Below are 23623 nucleotides of genomic sequence, written 5' to 3' on the forward strand. Positions count from 1 at the left end.
AACGACAAAAAGGAGGTATATCTAAAAAAGGAGGGGAATGTGGTAAAATCAGAACGAGAAAGAGCATAGAAGGGAAAATGATAGAGCAATATTAGATCCTTAATTTTTTTTTTATTGCCCCCAGCAAATTGAGAGCAATAGGCACCATGCCGGCACAGCACTGATTCCTGAAATGGCAGCGCTCCTACCTGCTGATTTTTGTAGAAGAGGCTTTCTAGTTTTCTAAGAGCAAGTAAATAAGTTCAAGTGTGAACATGAGGAAGAAAAGGAGAAGGTCGAGGACTTGAGGGGAAGGGGCACCTATGGTTTCTGCTCAGATCCATTTTCTGTTTCTTCAGAGTCAGTTGTGTCTCAACAAATACCTGTTATCAACAGAACTTTGCTGTGACACATGATGCGGCATTCCAGTACTTCAAGGGGGCTGATAAGAAAGATGGGGACAGACTTTTTAGCAGGGCCTGTTGCGATACGACAAGCGGTGACGGTTTCAAACTAAAAGGGGCGGGGGGAGGGGGGTGAGACTAGATCTAAGGAAGACGTTTTTCATGTTGAGGGTGGTGAAACCCTGGTCCAGGTTGCCCAGAGGGGTGGGAGATGCCCCATCCCTGGGAACATCCCAGGTCAGGCTGGACGGGGCTCTGAGCAACCTGCTGTAGTTGAAGATGTCCCTGCTCCCTGCAGGGGGTTGGACTAGATGGCCTTGAAAGGTTCTTTCTGACCCAAACTGTTCTGTGGTTCTGTCCTGCTGGTTGTTATGGACTCCCAGCCTGTGCTGGAATCAAGGGGGATACTGCGGGTTTCTGCTTTCCAACATGAAGTATATCTCTCTCTGAAAATGCCCAAGTTTTTATTGCTGCATTTATTACCTTGTTTGACTTTGAAGTTCTCAGAGAGAGTTTCCTGGGGCTGCCAAGGGGATGTTTGGTGTGGGTCCTTCAAGACCAAGCAAACATGGATAATAATAAATATCGTTAATAAGAATAATAGTAAGTACTGCTATGAGACCTGAAATATGTATCCCAATTTTCTAAGCTGTTTTTTTGGCCTGGCTGATTTCTCTAGGGATTGACAAGCTCTGATGAAGGTTTTTTTCCCCTTCTGGGGGATATTTATAAATTCTACTTCCATGTGGTCTTTCTGGATCTAGTAAGCTGTGAGTGCCTATTGTAGCTGTAGCCTTCCACCTGGGGCATGTAAAGTCTCTACTTGTCACCAATTTTCATGAATTTTTTTGGCATTTGATTGTCTTGGAAACATCTGGTTCATCTCGGTTGTTGGGATCAGGCACTGTTGCATGGACAGACCCATATGACAAGGCTGTTTTAAGCTTTATTTCCATATAAAACAAAGCTAAAATTAAAGGGGCAGATACTGGGGCCCCTGATTTCCCCCCCCCCGCCCCATCGTCTTTAATGTGATCCGCTAAACAGAGGTTTAGCATATCTCAAGGCAGTATTTCCTTTTGAGATGGGTGAGGCAAATACGAACAAAAAAAAAGTGGTGGTGGTGGGGAAAGCTCATGAGACGCTGCTTCTGGTTGCCGTGAAAGAATGGGAAGGGAATGATGCGAGAGAAGGAAATGTCTCGTTGCGGCGGTCGGCGGTGCAGACCATCTCGCGGAGTCTGCGCTCTCCCGCTGAGCCCGTGCCGTGGTTCCAGGGGTTGAGCTGCAAAGGGGCAGGTGACTGCTGCCGGGTTCCCAGCTGACGTGAGAGCGTGCGAACCTACGCAGATCCGTTGTCAGCCGCTCCTTTCTGGGAGGCCGCTGAAAAGTTGCGCGCGCCCGTGTGAACTTTCCAGGCTTAATCTGCATTATGAAGCGCGTGTGTGTAAGCTTTCTGCAGAGCTCTAGAGCGTATGTGTCATGGGGGTGAGACCAGAAAAGCAGATGTCCTGAACATGCCCCTCCTACTCGGGGATTAGGGATGCTCAGGGGAAAGCGGAGGGAAGCTGGGACACACCTCCCTGCCTCCCTGCCAGAGACAGCAGCAGCTTCTGCGGGTTCAATGGGCCTCTGCTCTTTGGTCAAATAAAACCCTGCAGCTCCATTTCCAGCAACCATCCCCTTCTGTCGGTTAAGCAGAGAGGAGGAGGATGGCCTATGCTGAGGAAGACAGGTAAGGCGCTGTGAAATAGGGGATGCACAGACATCCAAGCTGGAAGGGGCTAGAGAAATTGCATCGCTTTTCCTCGCCTTGTTTTCCTCCTCTTCCTGCTGGGCACTCCATAATGCCAGACGAGCGCTGCTCAGAAGTAAACGTCTTATTATTGCAGAGGAATCTGCCCATCTGGCCGGTGTCAGGTGCTGGTATTATGAAATATGGCAATGACCACGGCAGGTGACCTTGGGAAAGGTTGTGGGACAGAAGAGGCAAATACCGTGGCATACGAGAGGCGTACGCTGCACATACGCACGGGCGGTATGCCCCTCTCTGAAACCGAACGCTTCATCTGTTTAATGGGGTATGTCTGCTTTTTACATGGATTTGCTTTCACCCAACCTTAGAAGCACAATGAGGGTGGTTTCCTGCCATAAAAGATCTGTCATCGGTGACAGTCCTGTGTTTTGCAACAGATGCGTTTCTCCGGTGGATGACAGCAGTCACAATAAAGGGGATTGTGTTTTCAGCTGATCCTGGGGTTTAATCCAAAGCGATGCTACTGAGCACTATTATTAGGTGTGCATTGTTGGAGTAGCTATAGGGGGGCTTTGTGCTACACGTATTAATTCGGGCTGTCAAAAAGCTTGCGCAGACCTCGGGCTCATTGCAGTTCCAGGCTCAACGATGCGTTTGGTGACCCACAGGTCAAACTCCCCCCTCTGCTCCTGCTGAGCAGGTATCTCCTTTGCATTCAGAAGTTATCCGCGCCTGCCGGTCCCCTTTGCTGCTGTGCAGCCAGAACATTTCTGAGAAACTAAATATTGCAAGCAGGGCACCGCAGATGAATTTTGGCATCACTGTGCTCTCAGCACCGGGGGCAGCTCTGGCATGCCCAAAGCTTTTTGGGATGGAGAAGGCTCTGCAAGGCCCCCGTGCGCCTGCTGAATCTCCTTTTGGGCAAGGAGCGTTGTGCAGCACTTGAGTTCTACTTTGGATAAGAAATATTTTGACATCTTCTGCTTAGAAGGAAAAGAATTCCCTCAAACTCAGCACAGCTCAGTCAATCCCCATGTATTTGGCAGACATTGAGTGGGATTCATCCTGCACTCCCAAATTTTCTGGGGAGGATATGAGGATAATATCTATTCTTTAAGGTTATTTTGCAAGTGTGTGTGCACCTTTTTAAAAAAAAAAAAAACTGAAAAAAAGGATTAATGGTCAAGAGGAAGAGCAGATCCTGGTGACCTCGTTCTTTTCTCGTGCCTGCCACAGGTACGCCAAAAGATTGAGTATTACATTAAAATTCTCCTGGTTCCCTTTAATTTCTAAACAAGGATTACAGTTATCCAACAGAAAAATTGGGGGGAATCATTCATTAATGTATGTAAAGCACTTTTCAAGCTTTTGTCTGGGAGCGAGGGATAATATAGTCAGTCAAGCGTAGGCTTCATTAATGTCATTTCCATTGCTTCTGCTTATTTTGGGAGCTCATGGTACCCTTGGAAAATTCAACAATATGTTATGGTAAATAAATTTTCTCATTTCCAGACTTTTCCTTTGAAAAGTATTTCACCTAAGTATGACTCCTCATTTTAATTCATGCATATGGAAGTTATTTCTTCTCATTGGATCGCAGGTTAATGGCCTACTCGGGTATTTTTGACATCGTTGTTTGTAACAGAATTGAGATCCTTTATCTGACAATCTGATTTTCCAGTTAGAGGAACCAGTTGTGCACTGACAGTCAAATCCACTTCATCAATGGTCCGAGACCTCCTGCGGTGCAGAGCATCGCTTTGAAAGCTTTTCTGTATGTCCTCTAAAGCTGCCAACAGCAAAATCATGACATGACTAAGGTTTCCACCTCTGGAAACAAGAGACTTGATTAAAAAAAAAAAAACATTCATGAAGCAGACAGTGACTGCTTATCAGCATCTCCAGACAATTTTACATCACCTTCAACCTTGCAGTATCTGATTCTTTAATGCCTTAAGGCAGATCAGCTTTTTCATACAGAGGACCTGCCGCCCCTACCTGTGTTGGTTCACTCTGTGACCAAGTCCACCACCATATGCAGTCATTAATTCTACTCATCAATGGTAATGATTGAGTTGCCACGTAGAAATGCTGTCAGTACCCTTGCTTTTGAAGAGAGTTTCCAATCAACCTTGATATTGACTTTCAGAAGCTATCTGCATTGTCCTGTTGGAAACAGGATTATGGGATTATTCTGCTATCGATTGTGTTTCAAAACTGGGATTAATGCATCTGAATACTGGACTGACAGGCCTAAAAATTGAAGTCCTCTCCCTTCCCACAAGACAGATAACACAACAGGCTTTAACACCAACTTCTATCCCACCTTCTAGCAATGTGCCTCAGCGCTGAATAAGACATTTTTTTTTTTTGCTGAGCTGTTTGAGCAGTCCCCTTTTTAAATCAGACTGCATAAGCCCAGGAGCCCAAATTCCTGGGTTTTGTTTTTGACATACTGATGTCACTGGGCCTCATCCCTAGGACTATCCTGCAGGTGTGGCCCCCAGCCCACCCTGTGGGAGAAGATGAAAAAAAAAATCTCCATGTTTAGCCTTCTGTACCGAAACCACAAGGTATCGAAAAGGTGGATGTTTGAGATGTGTCACCAGCCCTGGAAAGAAGCACTGGGAGCTGATGGCACTCAGCGCTTAGGAAGACTGGGTTCTCCACCTCTGTAGATGATGCTTGCCCCATGTCCCAGTAGTCTACTTATTGCAGAGGATAGCATCTACTCCATCAGCACAGCATCCCAGCCGGGCTGTAGAGGTGCCCTCAGACTTTCATCCTCTTGTATTGCCACATCTCAGGCTGGATATCCCCACCTACACAGATACAGGCTGCAATTTCTCGGTCTAACTGTGCTTTTGCATTCCCTCAGCAGCTCAGGAGAGACCAGAGCCCATCAGAAGCAGGAGCGGCTATGCCTTGTGATGTTTGTGATCTAGGCATCATTAGCCATTCTTCCGCTATAGGATGAAACCGGCAAAGAGGATTCAAATGATTTGCCTCTGGCCAGGGGTAAAATATCAGATTAGAAGTGAAACATCTTCAATAACAGCAGTGAAGCTCCTATTGTTTTAGTTTTAATGAAATTTCCTTTTCTTTGCACCTTTTCAGGACTTTTATCCTTTGAAGCTTGTTCTTTGGATGGGTTCATAGCCTCACTGACCTCTTCTTTTGTAGAAATAGCTACGAGGTGTATAAGGAAACCGCGGATTGGTTACGTGCACGTACCGTCCAGAGCCCGAAGACTGCCATCATCTGCGGATCTGGACTGGGAGGTCTGGCTGATGTGCTGGATAACAAGACAGTCTTTCTGTATGAGGACATCCCTCACTTCCCCCGGAGCACAGGTTAGCGCAACCCAGGGCGTCAGCAACCCGTCCATCGGCAGCTTGCAGCAAGACAGCTCAAGTCAATGTGCACCACTTGACTGGTCTGCAAACCAGTCCCTCGGTGGCGAAATGTTCACAGCAAAAAACCCTACGTATTTCTGTGCTACAGTGTTTAACTTCCAGCTCGCGGTTTCGCAGCGCTTGGCCCCGCTGTAATGCGTAATCATCAACTGACAAATCTCTCTAAAGTCAAAGACCTCGAGACCTGTAGCTAAAATGACACTATTAATTTCCAGTTGCAGGGCATGCTGGCAGATTGCTGTTTGGGGAGCTGAACGGACAGCCCTGCGTGTGTATGCAGGGACGCTTCCACTGTTACGAAGGATACTCTGTCAGCGCGGTGAGTTCTCATTAAGAAAATCATTCACGTAGCGGGAGATATGTTGTAAAAGCTGCAAAAGTGACTGCTTGCTTTGATATCTAGCTGCAGGAGGTTAGCTCTTGCAATGAACTTATATTGCTTTTGCAATGAATCTTGCTTAGGTTTGAGATTTCTCCCCAAAAACTAAAATTGGGAGCTCGGAGAGGTAGTTGGCTTCTGCTAGATGAAGCTGATGCTGTGCAGCCACACAAAGTGGCAAGCCAAGTTATACTTGCCAGGCAAAATAGTGTATCGTACAAGGCAGATTGATTTACATAGTTTAACTCAGACATTTTAATCCTGATTTCAGTCAGCAACCAGGAAACTGAGTGATAAGAATAATTTAAATCTTCTTTTGCACTTTTATAGCGCACAGTTTTTCCCCCCAGGAAGAAGAACTCTGGCTAGTGTAACTTGGTATACTCTCACAGTTAATGTAGAGATCCGTATGCATATGTGATTGTTAATATTGCCTAACATTCACATGTACATTTCTGTTAGCAAGTAAGTAAATATTATGGGTGTTTTCTGATAGTTTTGTGTGTTCTTTTTCTATTTGGGTAGCTTTGATATTTCACTTGTGGCTGAGGTCCATTTGCTTTTGGATATAAACTGCAATACTTGGCACCACTCAACTTTTTATACAAGAAAACTATTTTAAATGCACTTGATACAAAACTAGGTTTATCACAACATGTTTGTCTATTAAAATTAACTCATTTCTTAAAGAAGTGATGTCCAGAGTTAGGCAATTTTTTGCTCACAGCTTCTTTAGCATTTTAGAGGTAGCAGGTATCATCCCACTTCCTTCCTGACTCCTCCGAATCAAACTTTTTAGAAAAGATTTTTCCAGTTCCCAGTTGTTCCTTAACTTTGGATAAGCAGGACACTGAAGTGAACTAATGTGAATGAAATGAGATGAATAAAATAATCTCTATGCTGCTGTGAGATGCATCATTGCTGCAAAAAGCTGGTTTACCAATTACGCTCCAAGTGCATGTGCGTGAGTAGTTACTTCAATCAGCACAGTGGTTTGATCTCCACAAGACCTTGGCAGCGAGGAAAAATTAGCTGCATATTCTTTTTGTACTGCATTTAGTTGACCTTAGTGCGACTGTAGGAAATGTGGGCTTGAATTTTAATGGTATTCATTTCAAGGTTAGTCTTTAAGAGGTTTAAAAAAACGTTAAAATTCTTTCTAATTAAATTAGAGGAATGTTTAGAATTGGAGAAAAAGTTGTCTTGTCTCCTTGCAGCCTCATATAGACCCTTCTCTGCATCACTTAAGCTGTCCATGAATTGCGATACTACAGATGTAGTAGTAGTAGCAGCAGCTGTTTACAAATTGCAGGACTCGTTGCATGTATGCCTTTGGTTCTTGCAGGTCACCTTTCCCATCAGGGTCTTCTTTCTCCTGGGGGTGGAGGTCTTGATTGTCACAAATGCCGCTGGGGGACTGAATCCCCACTTCCAAGTGGGGGACGTCATGTTCATAAGAGATCACATCAGCCTGTTTGGCCTGGGAGGGCAGAATCCGCTGCGTGGACCCAACGATGAGAGGTAAGAAGGCATCAGCTCCATGTCACCAATTAATCCTTTCTTCCTCTAGCCACAGGCTAGGACTGCCAGTTGTATTTGCTGGCAGATATTTACTGAGAGGTAGAGTTTGGCTCCAGGTACCCACAAGGGAAAAGTTCGAGTAATAGCTGCGTGCTCTGTGCCACCCACCCTGCCTTCCCAGAGCACCTTTCCTTGGTTGTTGCTTACTCTTTCCAACCTAGAAGGAGTTTATCAGTTTATTAGCCTCCAGAGGGTTTTATAAAAGTAGGCTTCTGATCCTTCTCCTGACATGGCCAGCCATCCCATCTGTTAGAGACCCACTGCTGTCTCTTCTTCTCAGTCCCTCTCTCTGCTAGTTCCTCTTAATTGAGCAATCTGGTAAACTGCATTTATCAATAGCCATTTCTGGTGTTGAACTGATATGACAGAGGCCAGGCAGTAAGTTGATAGCAGAGCAAAGATAAAATCTCTGCATCTCCTGATAACCACCCTTGTATCCAGGTCAGTAAACTGGGGTGCCTTTGTTAACATCATGCATTCACTGAAGGCATCAGTCTGTTGAGAGGTGGTTGTCTTGGCAAGCCTCTTGGAAGACCTCTAGATCTACGAGAGCGACCTGCTGCTGGCTGAGCTGGGAAGTCAGGTTTCCTATAGTAGCTCTGTAGCAGGATCCTTAACCTGTGGATGGTGCAGAGACTGTGCACACAGGGGCTTGTAACACATCGTCACCCCTGGACTGCAGTTGCCACCAGGACATAGAGTTCCTCTGAGCAGGAGGTTGGACTAGATGACTTCTTGAGGTCCACTGCAACCTGAATTATCTATGATCCTAAAACCCTGCCAAGGCACCATCAGACTGGTAGGGTGGAAGGCAACCGGCACTAGCAAGGTCATAGCACTGAGAGGGGACATGCCAGATGGGCCAGAGTTTACAAAAAGAAGCCCTCATTTAGCTCTCGAATGGGACTAAAAAGAGTGTGAGGACCCATCTGCTGGAGATTTAGGCTGAGCAAAGGAGAGGACGTCAAATGCCAGGCAAGTCAACATGGAAGCAGTAAAGATCCAGGGCTGTCAAGAGCCTTATGGCAGGAAAGAAAGAGGCTGGATTGTTTTTATAAGGAGATAACAGTAGCAAGAATTTTCCTACCCAAGCTGGCAAGAGAGAAGCCAGATGAACACCAGGCATGTGAAGCCAGAGGACAAGCAACAGAGGTGGTAGTTTATGAGCAAAGAGTGAGTTTAGGTAACGAGATGGTTAAATTCATTGTTGGGTTGGTACCTCCATCTTGAAAAAAGGACACGTTTGCAGGGCAGGCACCTGGACTGTCCTGGGGTCTTTCCAAAAAGAAAGTTCTGGCTGAGAATAAGGTGGTCTGCCTGGCTTCCAGTTAAAGTTGGTTCCTTCCTGATGTAATGCCAGACCTGGCTCCTGCTTCTGAAGAAACCTGAAAGGTGCTAGCAACTACCTTGGGAGAAATAAACGCTGTTCTGTGCTTCAACTGGCAAGAGGACGGTACCCATCTGAAGCGGAACATCTTTACATCTTCATAGGTACTGGTGTGGGTTGGAGGAACGAATGGCCAAAAGCACAGAAGCCCCATGGAGGAGTGTTTAAAGCTCTGTGGACTTGCATAAGTGCTGAGGAACAGGAGGAGAAACGCCAAGCAAATAATAACTGCATCTGGACAACGTTCAAAGGCAGCGTAGCTGTCTGCCTCCCAAGAGCAGCTTCCTGGTGAAGACTGCAGTGCTCTGGGAGGTGACTTCTGCATTGCTGACCAAGGCATCAAAATGGACAAAAGGTCTTTTTGAATCGGCTTTCAAAGTATTGCAGGGCTTCAGCTGAGCAAACTCCTCCTAAAATCCAGTCCAGCTCAGCCAGCAGGAAGGAATTATCTAAGCACAACAGAGTAAAACTAGAGGCAATGATGTGGAAAGGGAATACACGGCAAGAATCTGAGGACTGAATTTAATAAATTAGAGATTGGCTTCTGCATTGCTGGCCATCCTTCAGGAAGGAGAAGCAATTTTCATGGTGATGAATACTTATTACCTTAGACCAGATGGGAAAGTTTGTTTTTTATTTATATAATGTTTTTGTGTTTATAAACATAAAATAAGCCACCTACTGCCCTAAACATTCAGCTGGAAGAACATGAAAACAAGAGGAGCTTTAATAGCCTTGATGAGGGACCTGGCCCACTCCTAATGAACTGAGTTGGTGAACATGGCTGAGAGTTTATTTTCCAGATTTGCTCAGCACACCAGTCTTGGCCATCTACTTCTGCTCTTCTTGAGTCAATAGTAGGATTTGCTCTGTCAGGAACAGGACTGAGCTGTTACCTTAAGATCCAAAGCAAGCAAGAGACCAGCCTGGAAGCACAGGATGAAGGATACCTAAGATACGGCCCCCAGAGCTCCAACGTGTTCTACTCTCCCCATTTCCCTGCAAGGGAGGACACCTAGAGTGGCATGCTGTTGCCTAAATGTAGACATCTAATACCATGTGATGCTCTGCTGAGTATCCAATACCCATCCTCTGGGTCTGTAGGTGCAATATAAGACCTACAGGATGGGTGCATGCTCTGGGGAGGCAGCTGAGGGCAGGTGGAACTTACTGGGCTTACTCAAATGGGCAACTGAATTACACTTCTGTCCTAGAAGAGTCTCCAAGCTTGTGCTTGGTATGGTCTTTCTGTGCCAGGACCAAATGCAGATTAGGTCTAGCAGGAATGTCATGATGGCAGATGCCACCTGATGATGAAGGCGGGATGAGACAGCCTGCGTCCACAGCAGGTCCGGCCTTAACACTTCCCCTTTCCCCAAAGGGTGGGCATCACTGAATGGACAGAGGGGAGGTAGCAGCAGCAATATCAGCATGGTTCTGCCCTTTACTGCCTTGCAGGTTTGGAGTGAGGTTTCCCTGCATGTCAGATGCTTATGACCAAGATCTGCTCGGCCTGGCAATGGAGAGCGCCCAGGAGCTGGGCTTTCTGAGCTTCATCCGAGAAGGAGTGTACTGTCTGCTGGCCGGTCCCTGCTATGAAACCATTGCCGAGTGCCGCGTGCTGCAGGCGCTGGGAGCGGATGCTGTGGGTAAGCTGGCTGGGCTGGGCTGGTAGGGGTGGTTGAGCACATGGATTAAATGGTTAATTCTGCTCAAGACTGACTTTCTTCAGTCTGTGACTCTTGGTAAGCCTACTGGGCCTAGAGACATGAGCTCTGTATTTCTGCTTAGCTCTGCAGTGGCTCAGTGCAGCTTCTAGGATGGATCTACAGAAAGTCTCTGTGCTTATGGCTGCCCAGGACAGGGATCCCAGCACAATGTTGTGTTGATCTTCCAAACACAGATCTCCCAAATGTCTTGACTTCAGTAGGACTGAGTGGGGCCCAATCAGAAATAAAGTCCTTTTCTATTATTTTAAAAATTCTGACACTGTAAGGATTTTCACTGTGCCTCTTCCCTACAAAGCAGCCTTCCCTAAGAGTCTTGATGGTTTAGGGGTGGAAATTACCGATACCTTGCCTTCCCTGTATGCAGTTGGGAAGCGTCACGATCCATATGATTCTTCCGACTCGACCCCTGCATCACTGAGGCAGCTCATGGAAATCTATTCATTAATATCTGCAGATGCATTGTGTGTGAGGAAAGGAGCTCAGCTTCACACAAAACCGTTTTTCTTTGCGGTAGCTCTTTTTTTTTAGCCGAGGAAGAAAAGAGCCAAATGACACAGCACATCAGTACTTCTCTTCGCAGGGCTGCAAGCAGTCTGACACGTCTTGAGGAGAGATGTAGCGTGCAGGAATCAAATGCGGGTGGTTTATTGTGCTGAGCAGGGTTGTAACTGTAGTGCTACAACTCTTGGAGCCTTAGAAGTATCACAGCCTTTAATTATTCCATAGCTCAGAGATAGAGAGCTGTGGGGGGATGAGACGAGGGCATGCGCTGAAGGTGGGATCGTGGTTTGCAGCCTTGGAGAGATCTTGTTTTGATGTAAATCCTGACTCATCACCATCCTTTCCTCTGCTACCGTAGGCATGAGCACTGTCCCAGAAGTAATTGTAGCCAGGCATTGTGGCCTCCGTGTCCTTGGGATCTCCCTCATCACCAACAAAGTGGTGATGAGCTACAACAGTCAAGAGAAAGCCAACCACGAGGAAGTGCTGCGCGTCTCGGTGGTCCGGGCTGAAGCCTTGCAGAAACTGGTCACACACCTCCTCGGCAAGCTGGGAGAAAGCACAAACTCCCCGTGACCTCCAGCCGTTCATCGTTCGTATTGCAGCGTCTGAACACCAGCACGTGCTGGGGGGGAGCTGTTGGTTGGTCCTTCTACTGTCCTGATTTTGAATAGACCTTTTGATCTTTGTCCCTGTGCTCTAGCTGGTCAGGTGCAGAGGCTTGCTTTGAATTTTGCCAGAATGATCCCCTTGTTAGTAGCCAATGACCAGAACAGCTTTCTGGCCCTTAAACAGGGTCTGACCTCTGGCAAATTCCCAAACCCGCACGTCAGCAATGATCCCCTCAGTACCGTGAGTTCCAGCTCCCCCTCGTTCTCTTGCGGAGCATTTGTTTCTCACCCATGGTGCTGCCTCTCTCAGCGCAGCACCCTCCTGCCCTGAGTCTCCGCTCTCCCGTTGCGCTGAGCCCTATGCTGTGAACCGTGCCGGGAGCTGGGCGCAGGGCCTGTTGCCTGCAGAGGATGCTTTAGTAGGACCTGATCTGAGGCAGGTGGAAGTCCAATGAAAAACCTCTGTGTTTTGGATGAGGACCTGGATATATAAAATGGGCTGGGCTAAAGATGAGAGATGTCTGTGGAACAAGCAATGCTGCAGAGCCAGGCAGACTGGTTTCATAGCTTTGAAAACCACTGTGTCCCCATGCATGGGGTCATGTTCCCTTACCACCTCTGAAGGTCTCACCAGCTCGCTCTGCTCACTTCTTGGCTCTGCGTGACCGGCTGCAGAGCTCAGTAGCTGTTTGCCACAATGCAGCATGCCCAAAACACCACCTCGCACCTCCTCGCTCTGTTTCCAGCCTTGAATCACTGTTGCCCTATTTTACAGGGGGTGAAAGAGCAGCTCGGGTACAAGGCATGACTTGTCCATGCAAGGTGTGAAAGTGCCACGCTGGAAGCAGGATCCAGGTTCAGCTCTGCCTGGCTTTGTTCATTCTGTTTCTGGATGTCTCAGATCAGCAGCTCGAACCATTTGCATTACAGGCTGGTTACTTTTTGGTGTCCTGAGACAGAGAGCTCAGTCTGACCCAGCGTTTCAGCCCAGCTTTGCTCTGCTGTAGTCCCTGCAGCAGATGTTGGAGCACCAATGGTTTGTGGAGTTTAGTGCTGTGAAATTACAGTGGAAATTGTTTTGGAAGAGGTATGATATTTTTCTGACTTTCCTGGTCCTCTTAAATGAAGAAATTGGGCCTAGCAGTGAGTAGAGGACAAAGAGGAGAGGCCACCATGCTCTCTTTTACCAATGTGCCGATGGTCTGTCAAGGAAGGGTGACTATTCACCAGCATGGTGTGTTATTGTTCCCCAAAGGTCAAGCTGAGCAGTGGATGCAGCTGGATGTGAAACAGTGAGTGTAATTATTAGATAACCTTTTCCCTTCATTTATCTTGGTGTTCTCTATAAAGCCCATCACTGTCAGAGCTAAATGCTTTCAGCTGACACAGTGGTCTGAACTGAAGACACCCAATGGCTCACAGAGAGCTCCCAATCTGCCTTCCTAAATTTAGGTCATCCGTTGTTACTTGCCCTCTGCTGCAGCCTTCAGCCTTCCATGACATTTCTTTGGCTCTGGGTGCAAGAGGACATTGTGGCCTGGTGAGTTTTTTCCAGATGGGTACTTATTTGCTCGAAGCCCTTCCTGCTGCAATTCCTGGTGTCAGCTGCTGTATTAATGGTGCAGATGTTGCCACCAGGAGGAACAGAGTTGTGCTGTGCACGTTTTCCATGAAACGGTAGCACTTCAGGCGTAGGAGAGATCTTGGGGTGGACACCCCATCCCCTTCTCTTCTCCTGGGCAGGGTTATCTGTGGTCAATTCTGACAAACATCTGCCCAGCCTGGTCTTGAGGACTCCTGGAGGGGGGGGATTCATTGCCTGCACTCTGCTGGCCCAGTCACTTGTTCAGCAGCTCCTGGCACGTGGAGGAGCCCTCAGACAGCCGCACTTTCCATTTGGTGGGTGTGACTGTCAAGACAGTCTTAGGGACCAGCTCTGGTGGTGATACGCAAAGGCAGAGGGACTCCAGCTTCCTCCTTCCACACGGCTGTGTTGCCTTTTCAGGTCTAGCAGGAGTGAAGTGCTCGTCAACAGCGACAGCAAGAGCAGTGAAATACGAAAAGTGGCAGATGTGCAGAGCAAGAAGGAACCACTTCTACCTGCTCCCTTTTCAGACTTGTCCCAATATGGGCTTATTAGAGGGCAGAGAGGGACCAGATAATTTCTCCTGCCTAGAAAATGATGCTTCACATTCATCTAATTAATACTTGGTAAATACAAAATCTCTCGAGTGTGAGTGGAAGACAGCTGTGCAGCTAGCTGTAGCTAGAGAGCAGCCAGAGTAGCTAAGGCTGGGATTTCAGCAGACTCTGTTAATTAATCGGTCAGGCTGGACTGCAATGTGAAGGGAAGCATCGCAAAAACCCGCTGTTGGGCTGGTACCGCTCAAGCCAGGCTTGAGGTGAGGAGCTTGGCAGCAGCCTCTGCTTTCAGTAGGCTGGGTCCGCTCCTCTCTCCGGCTCGACCGGAGGCGGAGCGCGAGACCCAGACTGTGCACTTGTATCCGAATACAACTTAAAACTTAATCTGAAAATGACCACGCAACTAAATCTCTGGCAAATTATGCCTGTTTTTAAAGAAATATTTTCTAAATAGCATTTGAGCACTCTAACAGCTGGGGGCTCTTTCTGCTGTCCAAGGTTGATGTGGATGGCTCAAACTCCTCGTGAATGTCCCCATTTTTGCCCCTGTAAATGACAAGAGGGGAAGATGGGCACTTTGGAAGGGATCTTGCTGATGCTTTGGGGGAGAGGGGAACACAGTTAATGAGTGGATTTGTCTGGTTTTGGAGATACTTTTGATCCAACTTTTTTTTTTACTGCTGATGAGTTTCAAAAGGCTGAATTCAATGATGCAAGTGGAAGATGTGTAGGGAAGAAACGGGGAGGCAATAAAACCTGCTGTGATCCTGAAAACAGTCCTTTTTTTGTTTGCTGCATCAATACCACTGGTTAGAAAGGAAGGAGTTGCTTATCTGTACCCACTGCGTCTGACCCCAGGCTGGAGGAGAGCCCTGGGGGGACCAGAGCACCAGGGCCTCAAAGCTTGGGATAATCAGGACCAGAATTTGACCGGCATTTTGCACAGGTATTTCTTACTGATCCCACCAGCCTGGGGAATTCTTGGGGGGGAAAAAATAACAAGAACCAAAGGACTTCACCTAAGTTTTGAGCCGCTGAAAGGTGTGATGAAGGGCACGCAACTGGGCTGGGGTGGTACCAGTGCAGCAAGTTGTTGGTGCTGGAGGCAGGACACAGTTTCCTTGATGCTGCTCACAGGACATCCTGCAGGACGTGGCGCTCTGGCATGCTTCAGTGGCCGAATCCTGTGCTCTTGCTGCTCTCTGGCACTGTCTTCGGCTGAAATAAGTAGACAGCAAGGCACCCTCAGCTTCCTTTCATGCCTGTGCTCTGTGCCACTTACGTGCTTCTGAAAAGGGGGCTAAGCTGGAAAATGCAGGAAAAGCTAAAAGCTAGCAAATAGGAAAAGAGAACCCCAAATTGCATGGCTGATCCTGGTTAGCTGCCTGGCAAGCCGTGGCTTCATGATCCGGTCTGGCCTGTCCTTTGTGCCAGCCCTCTCTTCTTCCTTGCTCATCAGTCCAGAGAGAATTTTTTGGGGGTTATGGTGTCCTGCTGCTCCAGAGATGTTCTGCTGATACCCCTGTGTGTGATTCACGTGAAAGTGTGATGCCAGGAAGAGAAATCTCTGAGAAAACCCTTGGCCAGACTATACCATGAGTTTTTAAATAGATATCTCCACTGTTAGGTGAGAAATAACACTGCAACCTCCCCAGACAAATCTGGTAGTGGGATCATCCCTTTGCTTTGCAAGGCTCCATTTCCCAGACTTTCTTTTATGTGAGATTTGCCGTTTGCAATCTTTCCTCCATAAAAGTAAACCAAAAAGCTTTAAAAAAAAAAAAAGTGCTTTCAGCTCAGCAGCTGAACATACTCTTTGCCTTCAAGTTATGAAGATTCCTTTAGACATTCCCCTTTACTGAAACCCTGCAGTTGAATTACGGGGTTTCTGCTATGGTGGGGTGTTTTTTTTTTTTTTTTTTTCCCCCAAAGCTTTAGGTCTTCACTTCAAGGATGTCATATGCTAAGAAGAATTAAACTCTTCCCTGCCAGGCTGAATATGTGGAGCAAGGGGGAGCGATGCGGCGCAGGTCCTAGCAGCGGGCTGAGCTCAGTTCCTTGCAGAGTTAAAGCCCAACTCTGGAAGCGGTGTGAGGGTCTGTTATTTCCAAAATCTGACAAGACTGTGGGATAGAAGTCGGTTTAAGAGCCAGGATGGTGGCAAAGGCTGGAGGGGGTGTCCCCTCCTGCCCAGCCATGCTCAGCCATCCATGCTGGGAGATGGCTTTAACCAGAAGACCCAGCACTGCTTGCTTTCCTCCCCTGAAGCTTCAAGCCTGCGCACTCGAACTCTCTTTCACAGCTCTAGCAAACCCCTTCTGAAGTAACGAGCACTTTTTGGGGCTGGGTACGTAGAAAGGTGCTTTGCAGGGGCAGCTCAAGGAAGAGTTTCCCTGGGATGGGGGGGTGGGGGGAGCTGCTGGAGCCTGGATTTTGCTCCCAGTTGCCAACTCGGAGCACCCTTGGGTATCCATCAGTGGCGAGGTGGGTGTGACGGGGCCGCGTTCTTCACCAGAGCCATCCCCACTGTGTGGCTGGGGCTCAGCTCCCCAGGGAGCAGATGATACACCAGTTGATGTTTCAACTGGAGGGGGTGCAGACCCCCTCCTCCCCCCAGCCCAGGTGCATGTGGGGACACATCCCTGAGCCCCACGGAGGCAGCCAGTGTCCTTCAGCGTCTCCCTGCGTGCTTGAAGCCACGAGGAGGAGGCGGCGGCCACCCCCCTGCTCTGTGTCCCAGCCTGGCTCTCCCTGTGGGATGCTGGCACGGCATCTCCCTTCCCACACCCGGGCAGGGCGTCCTGCCCTGCCCCACTCCCCGCGGCGTTAAAGCCAGGCTTGGGGCCATCTCTGGCGCGCTCCGCTCCTCCAGCCCCCAAACCCGCTGCCCCCGCCCGTGGGGAGGAGCCCCCCGCACCCCCTTTTCAATGATAAGCAACAAAAAATAGACAAAAATAAGAGGCACCGGCACCCCAGTAACTCCCCGCAGCTGCCGGCGGCCGCTCTGCACATGTCTGAACTTTCCTGCCTCCTTCTTATCTTTAATTAAGCGCTTGTGATCTGCTGAGCCCTCTCGCTGGATGGGAATTATTTCCCCCCCCCCCCCCCCGTAGCCATGGCAATGCTTCCCCTGGGCAGGCTGCACCGGAGCCGGTGACAAACCCCGCGTGAGGCTGGTTGGTTGGGCCTGGAAATTTCCCTGCCCTTTGGGAAAACTTGGGAAAAGACAATTCCCCTGACGAGCTGTCGGGCGGCGAGGGGAGCCAGGCTGAGAAATGTCACTTTTTGGGCTGAGAAACGTCGCTTCTTGGGCTGAGCGTCGCTCGCGTCCCTCCAAGGGATGGCCAAGCCTCCAGCTGAGGGTTCTGTGGTTTTTCCTCCGAAAGATGGGAGCGATGTCTGGGTGTGAGGCCCTCGCCCCAGCCGTGGGTCGCTGCGGCCATGGGTGAGGCGGGAGGGCAGTGACAAGGTGCACGGAGGGGGTGACGCAGGGCAGGGACGCGGTGACACGGGCAGGGCTGGTGGGCATGGGAGAGGTTGCAGGGACTTGGGAAGGGGTGGAGGGACGGGCAGGAGGAGGAGGCAGGCCCGGGGTAGGTGACATCACGCAGGGCAGGTAACATGGGGTATGTGACATAGGACAGGGAGAGGTGACATCACAGGGCAGCTGACATAGGATGGGGAGAGGTGACACAGGGCAGAGGTAGGTGACATCAGGCAGGGGTGGGTGACATGGGGTAGGTGACATAGGACAGGGAGAGGTGACATCACGCAGGGCAGGTGATATAGGATGGGAAGAGGTGACACGGGGCAGGGTAGGTGACTTAGGACGGGGAGAGGTGACACAGGGCAGGGGTAGGTGACGTCAGGCAGGGCAGGTGACACAGGGCAGGGCGCGGGCTGCCCCCCGCGCTGCCCGGCCGCTCCCGCTATCCCGGTCCCCCCCCGTGTGTGTCCCCCCCGCCCGCTGCCGGGGTCCCGCTGCCCCCCCCCGCCGCCTCGTGCCCGGCCGGTGTCCCGGGGCGGCGGCGCCCCCTGGCGGCGGCGGGCGGCACTGGCGGCGGCGGGTATAAAAGGCGGCGGGCGGCGGCGGGCGGCGGCAGCGGCGGCGGGGGGAGGAGGAGGAGGTGATGATGGCCGGCCCGCAGCAGGCCCCGCACCTCCACCTGGCCGAGCTCACCGCCTCCCAGTTCCTCGACGTCTGGAGACACTTCGACGCCGACGGTCAGTCCCGGGGCGCGGGGGACCCGCCGTTACACCCCCTCACCCCCCCCAAAGCCCCGGGCGGGGAGGGGAACCGGGCTGAGCATCCCCGGGAGCGCGGGGCGATGGGGAGTCCCCGGGCGGCACGTCGGGGGCAGCCCGGAGGAGGGGGGGAGCTCCGGGATCGGGGGAACAGTCGCCCCCCAGGACCTCCCCTTCGGAAAAGCTCCGGTACCGGAGCCCGTCGAGTCCGGGGGTGACACCCTCCCCCCGCCCCAGATCTGGGGTTTGCTCAGGGCTCTTGTCACCCCCGGGCGCTAGCCGGGGGCGGAGGAGGGGGTCCTGCCCTTCCCGGGGTGTCCCCCCCCAGGAAACCCTCGCCCACCCTCTGCCTCCTCCGTCCCCGCGGCGCCCGGCTTGCCCCGAGGTGTGGGGGGCCACCGGCCCGGCCCCGCGGCCCCCCCATTGCCCTGGAGGCAGGGGGGTGACGGAGGGGGTGTCCCTTGCGCGCTGAGGAATGCCCCCCCGTGCCCGGAGGGCTCGGTCCCTCCTCGCCTGCTCCCCAGCCCCACAAAACCTCTCCCGGGGGATGCTGTGGCCGGGTCCCCTTCGGGGACGTCGCCTCCCCACAGAGCCGCAGCTGGGCATGCCCCCCCGGGCCCGTCACCGCCAGCCCCACAAAGCGGGGGAAATGCAAAAAGCAGCACCGTTTTGGTGGGAAAACAGTTGATTTCAGCGCCACGGCACGACGGGGGAGGCCCAAGCCCACCGGGGAGGTCTCCTGTCCCCGGGGGGAGGTTTGGGGACCAAAACCCTCCCGGTAACTGCGTCACACGGTGTCCCAGTCACCCAGCCCGCGCTGGGCGCGCCGTCGGGGTCCCTCCTGCGGCCCCCGCGGCGCCGGGGACGCGGGACAGTCGTACCCCAGTGGGAGCGGGCAGCTCCTGGTGCGGGCGTCCGGCTGCCTCCTTGCAGCAACATCCCACCGCGCCCGTGGACGCACTCCGTCATCCCCAAAACACCGGGGCAGGCGCGGATCCAGCTCGGCCCATGGGGCAGGGCTGTCGGGCTGCGGCGCGGCGGGCGCCCAGGGGAGAGGGTGGCCTTGACGTGGACGACGCTCGGCCGCACCGGCCGGGAGCTCCATCCACCTCGGCCAAGCTCTTCCCGGCACTGAAACGCTCCCGATGGGGATCCTCACGCCCCTCGGGTGTCTTTGCCAGCCTCGCTTTGCCCGCCGCGGCTCTCCCGTGGCTCTGCGGCGCGGGGAGGCGTGGCCGTGGCTCTCCAGAGGGGATTTTTCCACGCCGCTGCTCTGCGGACACGGATCGGACCCGTCCGAGCTGCTGCTTGGGGGAAATCGAGCTAGCGGCCGTGGTTCTTGGTGTCGTTCTTTCTTCCGGCTCAAAACTTGCTGGTTTCGTTTTTCCCCACTGAATTCGAAGGAGCTTGGGGGTCTCCTGCACCTGCAACAGCAAAGCCCCTGGGCAGGGCAGCGGGAAGCGGAGCCCCTCGCTCCGCTACCCTGACATCGCCCAAGCCCCCTCCTGCTCGGGCAGGAGGGAGAGGTTTAATGAAACCACCCGCTTACAGCACCAGGCGTGGAAAATACAGCGAGCGCTGGGATGGGGACAAAGTCCCCTGCGATGGAGACAGGGGCAAAGCCCCCTCCGCCCTGCGAGCGGGTGCAGGGAACAAGCCCCGGGCTCCGGGGGGGCTCCGGCTCTCTGCAAATTCAGGCGTCGCTGGGTTTCTAACACGCTCGGCACCGGCTGGCATTCCTTCGCTGACGCAGAGCCACGTCCCCGTGCAGACAGGCGCTGCGTCCCCCGGGAACATCCCTCCCTCGCTTCCCTCTGACGCCGGCGCAGGGAGAGTCTTAGCGTGGTTTTTTCCTTCCCTAGGAAATGGCTACATCGAAGGCAAAGAGCTGGAAAACTTCTTCCAGGAGCTGGAAAGCGCGAGGAAGGGGGCGGGTGTGGTAAGGGCCTCTCCTGGTTTTGCTCCCCAGCTTCTCCCTTTTCCCTCCTTCGGGAATGGCCCCACGAGTGGGATGGGGGCAGCTCCGGTTTTGACGACTCCCCGCATGGAGTGGGGTACGTTAAACGCTCCCACCCCCTCTCCTTGCCAGCAGGACCCCAGGAACGACAACTTGGGCGACAAGATGAAGGAGTTCATGCAGAAGTACGATAAAAACGCGGACGGCAAAATCGAGATGGCGGAGGTGAGTGGTGCTGGCCCTGCGGCTCCCCGCGACGCTCCTCTTCCCCACCCTGACGCTCGTGTTCCCCGCAGTTGGCGCAGATCCTGCCCACGGAAGAGAATTTCCTGCTGTGTTTCCGCCAGCACGTGGGTTCCAGCTCGGAGTTCATGGAGGTGAGTTGGGGCAGGGGCTCATTCCAGCGGATTCGGTCCCCGCTGCCCGGCTCCACTGCAGAGAAACAACTGGGAGCCCGGTTTTCCCCAAACTCTTGGCTTCAACTTGGGAGGTGATGCTGGTCTGGGCGGGGAGAGTGGGAGTGTGGTGAGTTTTCCCAGTCCTCAGCACCCCTTGGGCAGCTGGGGCACCTTGTGGCGAGGTGAGCTGCGAGGATTCGGAGCCGTTTCTGTAAATTCCCTTCCCGGGGTGGTTGGCCCTTAGTGCCCAAGGGATGCGCCGAAGCCAACGCCGCCGCTCTGGGTCACCCCAAAAACCTCGCCGTGCCCTTGTGCGGGGTGAACCCCTCTTGCAGGGGGGGGAGAGAAATTACAGACGGGGACCAAAACGCGGCTGGGGTTGGGGGGAGATGCTCCAAGCCGGGGGGTTACGGGGCTACGCGCGGGTCGGTGGCGGGGAGAATCGTGGGACGCAAGCCTGGGCAAACGTTCAGGGCGGCCGTTTCGCAGGCTTGGCGCAGGTACGACACGGACCGCAGCGGCTACATCGAAGCCAACGAGCTCAAGGTGGGCTGTGGGCACGGGGTGGGCTGAGGCGGGTCCCCGTCGGTGGGACGCCCCCGCTGGGACCCCCGGGGACAGGGAGAGCCAGCAAAGCCCTCTCCTTCCCAGGGCTTCTTGTCGGATCTGCTGAAGAAGGCGAACCGGCCCTACGACGAGCCCAAGCTGCAGGAATACACGCAGACCATCGTAAGCGGGATCCCCGGGGGATCGCAGCTCTCCCGGGGCGGCACAGGGGTGTCCGTCCCCATCCCTGGGGGTCTCGCCACCCCAGGGAGGGGAGGAGGCGGCGATGGGTGACGGGGTGCTGTTTGTGTCCCCACAGCTGCGGATGTTCGACATGAATGGTGACGGGAAGCTGGGCCTCTCGGAGATGTCCCGGTAAGGTCACAGGCGGCCAGAAGGAAGCGGTGGGGAGGGAAAGACACCCTGAAATGCTCGCGTCTGGGAAGAGTCCGCTCCAGCTTCCGAGGAAAACAGTTTTCCTCTTAATCCGCTGACGTTTCTGAGCAAGAAGTCATTTTGGTTTAAAAAAGCATCTTTTCCTGGCTGCTTCCCGCTCACCCCTCCCCTGCTTTGTTTTTCCAGACTTTTGCCTGTGCAAGAAAACTTCCTTCTGAAGTTTCAGGTAAAATCAAAATAATAATAATAATAAACTAAAAACCCTCAAAATAGCCCTTCGCGTTCCCTGCTCGCGCCTCCGTCCCCTCCCTCACGCCTCGGTGTGCCTTGCCGCTGCGCAGGGGGTGAAGCTGTCCTCGGAGGAGTTCAACGCCATCTTCGCCTTCTACGACAAGGTACGGCGCTGACCCCCGGGAAACTGCCCCAAATATAACTCGGCAACAACAACAACAAAAAAAAGAAGCCAAAAGCACGGGGTTTCGGTCGGATCAATCCCCTGCTTCGGTTTGGGGTGCGGGCGCTGGGTTCTTACCCCCAGCTGTGTTGGGTCTGGGGGTACCCCAGCGGCCGTGGGGGGTGTGGGGGGCTCGTGTCTTTCTCCGCCGCTGACGTCCCTCCCTCGTTATCCAGGACGGCAGCGGCTTCATTGACGAGAACGAGCTGGATGCGCTTTTAAAAGACCTGTACGAGAAGAATAAGAAAGTAAGTGGGGAAAAGCAAGCGGGGGACGGAGCCTGGGTGCCCCCCAAAGCCCCCCCCATGCCTCCTCCCCTCTCCAGGCAGCATTTCCCCCCTGCCCCGTGTCCCCACTCCCTGAGGACTGGGAGTGACGCTGGTCCAGGTTCCAACCCTGTTGTCCCCATGGAAAAGCAACGCCAGAGCTGGGGAGGGGTGGGGGGTGTCCCAGCCTTGGGGGTGCTCCCCAGGGAGAAGTGGGGTACCCACCCCCCCCAAATTCCTCGCAGGAGATGAACATCCAGCAGCTCACCAACTATAGGAAGAGCATCATGAACCTCTCCGACGGGGGCAAACTCTATCGCAAGGAACTGGAGATCGTGCTCTGTAACGAGCCCCCCATGTAGGGCACCCCCCACGCCCCCAAAACCCCGCGTTCCTCCTCCCCAAAAACAGCACAACGGGGGAGCACCTATCCATACTCCCCCCCGCCCCTGTCCCCAGCAGCTCGGCTTTGCTGTAGGTCGTTAAAACCCAACTTTGGGGTGAAAATTCTTATTTTTAATTATTTTTTTTTTTACCCATCCACCTGGTTGGTTTAATTATTTTTATTTGGGGGTGGGGGGGGGTTGTTTTCATTCGTTTGGTCTTTTCTTGAGTTTTTATTGTTTACCAAAGAACAGTTTACAAATAAATTCAATTACTGCTACACCGGAGTCCATCTCTCACCTACCCACAGTGGGGGCAGGCTGGGGACGCCCCAGTAACTCCCAGTTACCCTCTCCCCCCACACCCCCCAGTTTAGAAAACCAGTCCCGGGGTGGCGATGCTGGTGGAGTCCCAGTGCCCTGGTGTTGGGGGGTGTGGGGTGCTGGTTTCAAGGCTGAGCCCCCCACAGGTGTTGGTGGCATCAGTGGGAGCAGGGTGCAAGCTTGGGTGGCGTCAGTGTGGTGCTGAGCGGGAGTAGAGGGGGACAGCCCCTGTACTGCCCAGTATGGCCCAGTTCAGCCCTGTATAGCCCAGTATGGCCCAGTACAACTCTATACAGCCCAGTATGGTGCAGTGCGGTCCTATACAGCCCCATACAGTCCAGTATGGCCCAATACAGCCTGTAGAGCCCAGTATGACCCAGTACAGCCCAGTATGGTGCAGTCCATTCCTGTACAGCCCAGTGCAGTGCCATACAGTCCTGTATGGCCCAGTGCAGTGCCATACAGTCCTGTATGGCCCAGTGCAGCCCAGTATGCTGCAGTACAGTCCTGTGTGGCTCAGTGCAGCCCTGTACAGCCCAGTATAGTGTAGTAGAGTCCTGTATGGCCCAGTACATTCCTGTACAGCCCACTATGGTGCCATACAGTCTTGTATGTCTTAATGGTTGGACTTGATGATCTTGAAGGTCCTTTCCAACCTTAGTGATTCTGCGATTCTGTGATTCTGTATGGCCCAGTACAGTCCTGTACAGCCCAGTATGGCCCCATACAGTCTTGTATGGCCCAGTACAGCCCTGTATGGCTCAGTACA

The 23623-nt window shown here is 52.4% G+C and overlaps 2 protein-coding genes across 2 annotated transcripts; both read left to right on the top strand.

Annotated features, from left to right (window-relative positions):
• Positions 1–2094: 2094 nt before the first annotated feature.
• On the top strand, positions 2095–11708 carry PNP (purine nucleoside phosphorylase; the record flags this gene model as incomplete). Its single annotated transcript, XM_082005666.1, has 6 exons — positions 2095–2117; positions 5322–5491; positions 5770–5873; positions 7279–7454; positions 10360–10550; positions 11491–11708. 6 exons carry the CDS (start codon positions 2095–2097, stop codon positions 11706–11708), a joined length of 882 nt encoding a protein of 293 aa, XP_081861792.1.
• Positions 11709–17779: 6071 nt separating this feature from the next.
• CALB2 (calbindin 2) lies at positions 17780–23195 on the top strand. Its single transcript, XM_082005850.1, has 11 exons — positions 17780–18109; positions 19993–20069; positions 20223–20312; positions 20384–20464; positions 20975–21031; positions 21137–21214; positions 21351–21406; positions 21614–21653; positions 21769–21822; positions 22058–22129; positions 22393–23195. The coding sequence occupies exons 1-11, from the start codon at positions 18016–18018 to the stop codon at positions 22507–22509; spliced, it is 816 nt and encodes a 271-aa protein (XP_081861976.1). The 5' UTR covers positions 17780–18015; the 3' UTR covers positions 22510–23195.
• The last annotated feature ends 428 nt before the right edge of the window (positions 23196–23623 follow it).

The sequence above is a fragment of the Phaethon aethereus genome, assembly GCF_964289735.1.
Source record: "Phaethon aethereus genome assembly, chromosome: 13".
Lineage (NCBI taxonomy): Eukaryota > Metazoa > Chordata > Aves > Phaethontiformes > Phaethontidae > Phaethon > Phaethon aethereus.

What these genes read in the sequence shown, in the direction of transcription:
- CALB2 (XM_082005850.1), top strand. Translation starts at nt 18,016, where the DNA reads ATGATGGCCGGCCCGCAGCAGGCCCCGCACCTCCACCTGGCCGAGCTC. An exon ending in GAGACACTTCGACGCCGACG is followed by an intron (nt 18,110 to 19,992) that starts GTCAGTCCCGGG and finishes TTCCTTCCCTAG; the next exon opens with GAAATGGCTACATCGAAGGC. An exon ending in AGGAATACACGCAGACCATC is followed by an intron (nt 21,215 to 21,350) that starts GTAAGCGGGATC and finishes GTGTCCCCACAG; the next exon opens with CTGCGGATGTTCGACATGAA.